The sequence below is a fragment of the Equus caballus genome, chromosome 11 (assembly GCF_041296265.1).
Source record: "Equus caballus isolate H_3958 breed thoroughbred chromosome 11, TB-T2T, whole genome shotgun sequence".
Taxonomy (NCBI): Eukaryota; Metazoa; Chordata; class Mammalia; order Perissodactyla; family Equidae; genus Equus; species Equus caballus.
Window position 1 is genome coordinate 16,648,574 of NC_091694.1, and position 10,394 is coordinate 16,658,967.

The 10,394-nt window shown below is 42.5% G+C and overlaps 1 protein-coding gene across 12 annotated transcripts in view; it reads right to left on the reverse strand.

The window, feature by feature from the left end:
- The window catches only part of TLK2 (tousled like kinase 2), a 110,501-nt gene extending 100,191 nt beyond the window's left edge, over positions 1–10,310 (reverse strand). For 4 of the 12 annotated variants that reach the window (XM_070227117.1, XM_070227114.1, XM_070227115.1 and 1 more), the window contains exons 1-2: positions 9,498–9,648; positions 7,906–7,991 (exon numbers count right to left, since the gene is read on the reverse strand). In XM_070227117.1, the coding sequence (XP_070083218.1) occupies positions 7,906–7,991; positions 9,498–9,633 (222 nt within the window). In that variant the 5' untranslated portion in view covers positions 9,634–9,648. Of the gene's footprint in view, positions 1–7,905; positions 7,992–9,497; positions 9,649–9,817 lie in introns of those variants that run through there. The other 8 variants (XM_070227118.1, XM_023652274.2, XM_070227116.1 and 5 more) reach the window with 6 other exon arrangements.
- Between the last annotated feature and the right edge of the window lie 84 nt (positions 10,311–10,394).

Sequence of the window (10,394 nt, forward strand, 5' to 3'; positions counted from 1 at the left end):
AAAATGAAGAAGTAGAAGGTAGATCAGAAGAAACTACCCAGTATTCAGCCCTGGGAAATAAAAACCAGCAATACAAAAGACAGGGTAAGAGGCAAAGAACACACAGTAAGAAGGTCTAACATATGGTTACATGGAGTGTGAGAAGAAGACAGAAAAGAAGGCAGAGGCAATATGAGGAGACAATAGCTGAGAATATTCTAGAACAATCCTCCTCACCAAAAATAAATAAATAAAAGTAATTCAACCATCCACACAAAAATCTGCACACAGATGTTTATAGCAGCTTTAGTCATAATTCCTAAAACTTGAAAGCAACCAAGATGTCCTTCAGTACGTGAATGGATAAACTGTGGTACATTCAAACAACGGAATATTATCCATTGCTAAAAAAAAAACGAGCTAACGGGTCAGCCCAGTGGCGCAGCAGTTAAGTTTGCATGCTCTGCTTTGGTGGCCCAGGGTTTGCAGGTTTGGAAGCCAGGCACAGACCTACACACCACTCATCGGGCCATGCTGTGGTGCTGTCCCACATACAAAGATAGAGGAAGACGGGCACAAGTGTTAGCTCAGGGACAATCTTCCTCAAGCAAAAAGAGGATTAGCAACAGATGTTAGCTTAAGGTCAATCTTCCTCACCAAAAAAAAAGAACAACAACAACAACAACAAAAAGAAATGAGCTAACAAGCCATGAAAAGACATGGAGAAAACTTAAATGAATATCACTAAGTGAAAGAAGGCAATCTGAAAAGACTACATACTGTTTGAGGCCAACTATATGACATTCCAGAAAAGACAAAACTATGGAGACAGTAAAAAGATCATCAGTTGCCAAGGGTTAGGTGAGGGAAGGATGAACAGTTGGAGCATAGAGAATTTTTAGGGCAGTAAGACTACTCTCTATGATACTATAATAGACACATATCATTATACATATGAGCAAACCCATTGAATGTATGTAACTAAGAGTGAACCCTAATGTAGACTATGGACTCTGGGTGATAATGACGTGTCAATGGAGGTTCATCAATCCTAACAAATGTGCCACTCTGATGGGGGATGCTGAGAATGGGAAGGGCTATGCATGCGCGGGGATGGGAAGTCTCCATACCTTCTACTCAATTTGCTGAGAGCCTAAAATTGCTCTAAAACCTAACATCTGTTTTATTAGAAGTGTATGCTCAGGCTCTCAGAAAATATTCAGATGTAAATAAAGCACAGGAAAACAATAAAGAAAAAAATGTAAGCCAAGCTAGACATATCTCCCATCCCCACATTATAGTGCAGAAAATCAAAGACAAAGAGAAAAATCTCAAAAACGGGCAAAGAAAAGACATTACCTTCAGCAGAATGGCAATGAGACTAAAAATAGAAAGGGTATAACGGAAGCCAGTCGACAACAGCAAACAACGTGCTAAAAGAAAATAGTCAACCTATAATTTTAAACCTACCAAAAATGCCATTCAAGAAAAAGGCCAAAAACAGACAATTTATAGCAGATAAAATCAGGAGACAATCAGTGGCAGACCCACACTACAGGAATTCCAAAGAAGGTATTTCAGGCAAAAGAAAAAGTATTCCAGGTAGAAGGTCAAAGATGCAAACGGAATGAAGAACAAAGTAGTAAACATGAAGGTTAGGTTAAATGAACACTGATTATATAAAACAGATTCAATAATAATCTGTGGACTCTTAAAAATATACATACTAATGGTAGATACATGACATTTTCTACATTTATCAAAACTCACACAACAGTGTAACACAAAGAACAAACCCTAATGTTAAACTATGGACTTTAGTTAACGATAATGTATCAGTATTGGTTCATCAATTGTAACAAACTACCACATTAACACAAGATGTTAACAAGAGGGGAAACTAGGAGGAGTGGCAAGGAAGTATATGGGAACTCTACTATCTGCTCAGTTTTCTATAAACCTAAAACTGATTTAAAGAATAAAGTTAATTAAATATATATATATACAGTGAAATACTGAACAACAGCATATGAGTTGGGAGAGAAATGATGGAGTTAAATCTTCAGAGCCCTGGTATCGATGAAGAGGGCAAAGGTACTGATTAACATTAATCTTTGCTAAGTTAAGGATGCATGTTGTAATTTCCAAGGTAACCAATAAAAGAGTACATAACTTTCAAACTAGAGGAGGGAAAAATGGAATGTTCAAAATAAATAATAAAACTGACAAAAATCTGAAGGTAGAAGAAAGAAAAAGTATGAGAATGCTTATTTCTTTATCTTCCATAGTAGAGAATTAATCCATAAATTTAAAAATGATTTCAAAAAGAAGGCAAAAGAAACATAAGGAAGATTTAAAAAGAAACATAAGAGGGGCTGGCCCCGTGGCCAAGTGGTTAAGTTCGCACGCTCCGCTGCAGGCGGCCCAGTGTTTCGTTGGTTCGAATCCCGGGCGCGGACATGGTACTGCTCATCAAACCACGCTGAGGCAGCGTCCCACATGCCACAACTAGAAGGACCCAAAACGAAGAATATACAACTATGTACGGAGGGGGCGGGGCTTTGGAGAGAAAAAGGAGAAAATAAAAAAAAATCTTAAAAAAAAAAAGAAACATAAGAAAGATTTAAGCCCAAACATATGTCATTGCATTAAAGTTCAATGAACTAAATCTTCCAATTAAAAGACAAGAGTTTTGAGACTAAAAAACAAAAGCTAGAGCGGACCACGTCTACATGGGTGACAACTTACTCTACTTCCATCTTCTCAATACTCTTTTGCAATTCAACACAGATTTCTTCAGTGTATACAAGGGACTGAGCATCTGAATAGTCAGAGCTAAAGATACCATCCATGTTCTCAAGACTAACAGGGAAAACAATGATACACGTTACAGTAAGAGTAGGTTATCCAGGGCTAGTAAGAGAATGCAACCAGATTGATGGGATTATCTGGAAAAGCTATAAGGAAGAGATATCTAAATTCTGCTTCGAAGAGTAAGCTAAAAGTTCATCAGGCAAATAAAAAAGGAAAGGGGAGGAGACAGCACGGGGCCTGTTTGCTAACACTGCAGGTCAGGAAATCAGTCAGCGTGAGCTGGCAGAGCACAGCAGAGGGGGAGCAGACAACTGGCCAGGAAGGTGAAAAGTCAGGATAGAGAGTTTTAACTTTATCAGCAGGCAATGGGGAGCCTTTAAAGAGAGACAGTAAAACAATGTTGGTATTTTTAGAACTATAACTGGTGGCAGTTTACAGAAAGATGAATGGGGTAGGACAGACTGGCTAACAGTTATGAATGAGAAAAGTCTGGATTAAGGCAGTAGTAGTGGGGGCAGACAAAGGCTGGAGAAATCTCAAAGAGCCATGAGTTGATATTTGACTACATGTGAAACAAGGTAAGAATTAAATGAGTACTAAAGTAAACGAAAGGGAGAAGACAACATAAAGTCAAACATATAAAAGATTTATCAACAGTTCCTTAAAATTTACCGGTGTAAGCAGAGACTGTGTCAGCATTTATGCTTACTGAGCGTTGTCTAACTATGTATTAAATGTAAAATACCTATACATATTTTAAAAAACTATCAGTATTGGTATATGAAATAGCTAACACTAGATACCCATAACTGACATCTTCTAATTGATGCAATTAACTAAATGACAGTAGAGAAAGCTATCAGTTGATTAAACATCTTTTCAGAAGTCAAATTTGATCATTGAAGGTGAACATGTATCAGACTCAAATTCTTAAAACGGTAGGAAAAGAGATCATTTTTCTTTAAGAAAACATCAAAAATCTGCTATGTGGTACTACTTAAAAGCACGTGGTCATTTCATGCCAAAATAGACAGCACCACTTTTTGTGGCTTCTCATTTTGCTCCTTTTCAATACCATCCAAGTAATGCACAATCCTTTCATTCAATACAACTGAAAGCAATGACATTAATCAAAAAAGCAAGTTACAGTGGGAAATCTAAAAAAAACGACAAGTTAAACATTTTCTTTGAACCTAAAACATCTAAATGTATCTTCTGTTGCCAGTCTTTGATGCAGGCCTTCTGAGTTTAGATCCACTGACTGTAGTTCCAAACTGTCTTACACAAACCACACCCAGAATGCATCATCTACAATTTCTAGTTTCGATTTCTTTAAAAGTGAAGCAAGAACTTAAAAGATACTCGCCAAGGATCTAAATGAAGAATTCTTCTAGATGTAAAAAAAAAAAAAAACTATAAATTTTTACAGATATCTCCATATTGACTCACCTTATGTTTAGTCTTTCTAAGGCAGTTAACTTAGTTTTCAGAGAATCAACAATTCTTTCATTTTTACAATCATATTTCATTGGCTTACACAATTCTGTATTAAATTATATAATTTTAAATCAAGTGCAAGTTGTCATAAAGTGATCCTTGGTAAGTCTATAATTCAACTGGTGGGAGCAATGCAGTGGACATCAGTCAGTATGTTTTACAAAAAGAGAATGGAAGTCTATTAAGACCAGTATCCCTGTCATGAAAGACCTAAATTCCCCTCTTATTACTTTTACTGTACTTGGAACAGTACCTGACATATCGTAGGTGCTATGTAAGTATCAGCTACTATATTAGCATTCAAATTCAACTAGGTACAGATTAAGAGTGCATGCAAGGGTGGAATTCCACCTACTTTACAGTCTCCAGAATCAGAGAGCCTACCAATATTTAAATTGTCAAAAGGGAGCAGAGTAGGGAACGCATTGAAAACACATGAATACAAGGTAGGATCAGTTTCACGTGACTGGAAGTAGACTATCCAGTGCTTAAAGGAAGAGATCTTAAAAAAGGAGTAGAATAGCTCATTTATCAGGTAGAAGTCAGTTCACAACCCAATCAGCCTTATCCCTCAAAAAAGCTAAGAGAATAGTTACAAATCCTCCTAAAAAGTGGCAGCTAGATTAGAGGAGGAAAGCCAGCTATAGCTTCTCAGTGCACATTAGGCTACTTTCCTCTATCAACTCACTAATGACAGAAAACATCCATCTCTTAAACAAACCACCACAAAGTGCATCCCAAAGTGCAAAACACGTGCTTTTGGTTTACTGGTTATTATAAACTAAATATGCTAATAGAAAGAGAAATTGAATGCATATGAAGACAATGTGCAAGAAAATTTAAAATTTGCTGATAAAAAACCTAAATTAAGTAAAGAGCAACTTAAATATAAGCAATAAATGTGATGGCTTGGCCATTTTCTTTTAGCCTAAATTTTGTGATATATATCTAATTTGCAGATGTAAAAAATCTGAAGCAATGTGACAGAAGACCTATAATAACCAGGAAGTTCAAAAACTGCAGCTACCTAAAACACTCTCGTCCACTATGAAAGACTCCACAGTGGCACTGACTTTCTTCCTTCTATGGATATCAAAAAGTACTGAAAATGTTATGAATACTTAGGAGAAACCCCGAGACAGCCCATGCGGTGGCAACAGCCCCACTAGGTGGCACTATTACGGGAAAGTCACTCTGCTCTCCCATTTGGAGCAAGAGCTGAAAGCCCTCTTGATCTCTGCAGAACTGAAAGCTGTCATCAGCACAGCAGTGATGTCCTCTTTGAGAAATTATGACCCACAACCAGGAATTCAAAGCTGGGAGGAGGGGTTTTCCCAAAAGCACCTTCACTCCCACGACCACGGCGGCCTCCCCACTCCTATTTCAGATCAGTGGTCTGAGAGAGACAATGTCTTGCAGGCAAAAAAAGTCATACAAAATGGAGATTTTCTTTTCCTCTATCTAACTCTCAAACTACATAATAATTTACTTGTTCGGGTTTTTTTCAAGTTTCTTTACCATGGAAAAAAACCTACTCTCTTGCTAGTCCTTGAATAACATATTTATTGTAATCAATATACTTACCATGACTAGAATCATCAAAATAACAATTAATGGCATAAAGCGTCTGGATACAAAGGAACTTCTTTCTCTCTATATTAAAGGTAGAACTTCCGATTAAACAGATGGATCATTGTATTAAAGTTTCCTGACACCTTAGTTACACGATTTTTAAGTTGGGCCTAGGCAGCAAAATTCAGTGTCACTCATTTCCATCATGTATGCTCCACCCACCAAAAGCAGACCTGGATACAGCTATCGTGAACCTAACAGAAGAAAAGAAAAGCAACCTAACAACAAAGCCCAATGAGTTCAAACTACGTACAATTTGAATATAAACTTACTTTTACTCAGTAGGTGACCATTTGAACAGACAGATTCAGATATAAGCCTTCTACTGTATTCCAAATTAAAAGAGACACCAAAGGTCATTATTAGGTAATCAATTGAATCAGAGATCAATTTAATACTCAAGTATACCACTCAGTTCCAGCTGAAGCTGCTTCACCTAGATCAGAGCGCTTACACGTATATATAAATATATATGTAACAACAGTCAAGAATAAAGCCACGCTCCAAAGTGCGACAAAAGTCCGTTATTTAATTAAAGTGGCCAAAGAAACGAAGAACTACCAAGGGTATAACAAATCTCATGTTCCAGAGCACCCCATCACAGCTCTAACACAGCTCTCAGCACGGGACTATCTCTGTCTGTCTGTATCTCTTGCTCTCTCCACAAAGGGGACTAGGAGGCACTGGGCTGATGCATCATACCCAACATCCTGCACAATGCCTAGTGTGCAGCAGGCACTCAACATCTGTTGAAAGAACAAAAACTATCAAGCTGTTCCAGCTCACCAAAATTATGAGACCCATCAAAGCAGCCAGTTTTTCCAATAAAACCTTGACAAACACCTTCTTTTTTAAGAAGCTACTATCCAAAGCATGCGACTAACGTCTAGGTCATCACGAAAAATAAGATTTCTTGAAAAGCACAGAAAGAAATGTTCACAAGAAGTCAAAGATCAAAAATTCACAAGTCTCAGGGCCAGCCTGGTGGCACAGCAGTTAAGTTCGCATGTTCTGCTTCGGCAGCCCGGGGTTCACTGGTTTGGATCCCAGGTGTGGACCTACGCACCCCTTGTCAGGCCATGCTGTGACAAGGGTCCCACATATAAAATAGAGGAAGATGGGCACAGATGTGAGCTCAGGGCCAGTCTTCCTCAGCAAAAAGAAGAGGATTGGTGACAGATGTTAGCTCAGGGCTAATCTTCCTCAAAAAAAAAAAATTAACAAGTCTCGAGCCCAAGTAATCCAACAATTTTGGACTGGTGAGCTTTTAAATAAAACATCATAAATATATTTTACATGTAGTATTAAAATGATAAATATGTTTTACATATTGTACCAATACCATCCTATGACAGCAGAGGGGTGAAGTAGCAGGTATGTAAGGACACACAGGAAGCCGTGACATTGCTTAACTTAACACCTGACTGTTAACGGGGGCTTGATCTTACTTTATACTCCCAGAACAAAAATGAATAGACTGAACAAGGAGGAATAAGAGAAGGAGAGAGAAAGCAGTCTCGGGGAACAACCAGGCAGCATGTGCTGAACTGCAGACTGGGAGAACTGACGGACGTAGCAGACGCAGACGTTTCCAAACTCTACCACGCAGCCATCCCCAAACTCCAGCGTAATGAAGCCACACCAAGACCTTTCCACCAACAGTTTTCTTCTGACTGAGGAGTTTTTGACAAAATCCGGCATAGAAGCTAGATACACATTCCGTCAGTATCCTTGCAACGAGACCCATGGGAAATCGCTCCCCTACCAGAGGGGGAAAGCAGCACACAGGCCCATATAGAATACCTTCAACCACACTGTTACACGATGGGAATGACTGGTAGGATTTAAAAGCTCACTGGAACCATGAGCCAAATCTACTCCCCTGCAATCTATCAGTATGATCCACCCAAACTGCTCTTAACTGTTTTTTAAATGTGTTTCAATTAGACTGTGAACAGTGTTCATTATCATCATTTTACTCACCTTACTAACACCAACTCCAGTAAACCTGGCCTCTAATAATTCCTGCCGTCGTGGGTCCAGGCTATGCAATTCTTCCATCATTTCTACTGAAATGAGAAAAAGTAGGTTGTGAGACCACAAAAACTAAAATGTGAAGAACCAATTTTTAGGTTCCTCACAAACAAAACTCACAGTAATTATGTCACTGAATGATCACATCCAGGTAAACCTGAAGTAAATACCACACTCAAGTGATACACTACAATGCGCTGCATCAAAGAGTAATATATTTAAAGTTATAAAGTGCCTCAGAAGTCCTCTTTTAAGGGCCACTTATTCTTCTCTATTTCTGATTTGATTTTAACAGCAAAAAACCCTGAAACCCTTCATCTGATCCCTGTAAAAGTTGATCTGTAAAAGGACTAACTTGCAAAAAAAAAAATTCCTTCTATCAACTTTTGAATTTAGCTAAGTACTTTTAGATATTTCTTTCCCAAACACACAAGAACTAGTTCTTAAACTAAAAATATAAATCATCGGTATTAATTTCAAAATATAGCATGAATCAGAAGCTACAAATAACTTCAAATAATGCTATTACATAGCTCTTTTCTCTGAAGAGCTCACAGCAGCTCATGAAAAAAGGGATTAATTATTTCAAATCTAATCGAGAACCCATGGTAAAACCATCAACCTGCAATCACTCAGGAAACTAGTATAGCTCCATAAGCATCCCTTTACAAAACCTTTTTCTGACCACTACCTGGAACAGTAGGTTTCTTTAGACGTCTGCTTTTAGCACTCCTTCCAAGCAGGGAGGGGCAGGAGGACACCATTTTTAAACTCCTTCCACGACCAATTAATGCACAGGCGACTTTCAACAATTACGTCCATCCTTTGCAAGAGATCAACTCTTGCAGAACCCATTGGAAACCTCTCTAACATTAAAAGTGGAAAAGGAGCACACACCATTACATAGAACCACTTCCAACGTATTATTAAATAGTTATTGGTATGATTTAAAAGTTCACTGAAAACACGAATTAAACATTCTCCTCTGCAATCTAACGACTCCACAATTTCCAGTAACAACCCCTACTAGTCCTCCAGTTTCATTTCCCTTCCTGGATTGAGGGCCCGGGGCAAAGGGGAATGAAAGGGTGACAAATTAAAGTTTCACCCACACAGACAAGTGCAGGTTAGAGAGGGAATTCAGAAATTCTCGGAAACGTAGAAAGGCATCTTTAAAAGACGAAAAAGAAAGGGAAAAGGAGATTGAGCGAGTGTCGTTCCCCTCAGTGGCCTTCCTCGCGTCTCGCCCTGCCCTAATCGAGGCCGGAATGGCAGAGGTTGCAGCCTCCCTCAAACCCCAGGGTCTCTCGGAACATTTCCTAAACCTCCATCCCCAGGCCTGGCCCAGAAAATGACGCCCCAGCGGTTATTCCATTTAATGTCAACTCATGTTAAGGAAATAGCCACTCTGTCTCATTGCAGCGGGGCCTTGGACTGGGATCCTCCCCGGAGCCCACAGCCGGGAAGCAGGACCGATGGGGCCTGGTCCCAGCGCCCCTCGCCTGCCGCCGGCTGCAAACTTTCCCCAACTCCAGGCCCACCTGTCACGGAGGGAGGGCGGGCCAGCTCTCGGGGGCGCCCGGGAGGCTGCCGGGGCCTCCAGCTGCCGGCGCGGCCCCCTCTCTCCGCCGCCCGCCGGCCCCACTCCCAGGCCGGGGCCGCCTGGGCCTCCCCCATCTTCGGCCCGGCCCCTCGGCGACCCGCAGCCCTCAGGGAGCCGCTCCCGCCTCCGCGCCGAGGAGCTGCGGCCCGGCGCCGGCCCCGGGTGGGCCCAGGCCGCAGACTCCTCAGCGAGGGGGTCCCCCGGACGGTTAATGCCCCAGGCCCGGCGGCCTCCCCCGCCCGGGGCTCAGCCTCTCACCTGCCGCCGCCTCCGCCGCCGCTCCACGCTCCTCCCGGGAGGGGCCCCGACCCGACCCGGCTGCGGACCGCTCCGCTCTCCCCCTGGGCAGGCCCGGGGCGGAGCCGGGGCCTCTCCTGAGCGCCGCAACCCCCCGCCCAGGCAGCCGCCGCCGGCGCCGGGCTCCACGAGAGGGCGGGCGGGGGAGGGGGGCCGCGGAGGCCGCAGATCCCCGGGCTCGCGTACAGAGCCAGGCGCCCGACGCGGGCCCGGGCCCGGGCGGCCGCGGGGGGCGCGGGACCGGCCTCCTGGCGCCGGACAAAGGCCAAGGGAGGCGCAGGAGGGCCCAGGCCGGGCCGGGAGGAGGGGGCCCGCTCGGCTCGGGGCCACTCGGGTGCGGCGTGGAGGGCGGGGGGGTCGGAACCGCTGGTGCCCAGGACCCGCCTCCGGCCCCTTAATCCGGATCGGTTCGGTCCGGATTAGTAGTGATCGGTGTAAACACACTAGTGAAACCGCGTGTTTCCTCGCGAGATTTGCACGGCTGGGAGGCAGGGGGGGTCCTGGGGGGGTGGGGGAAGAGCCGACAGTGGGGGAGGAG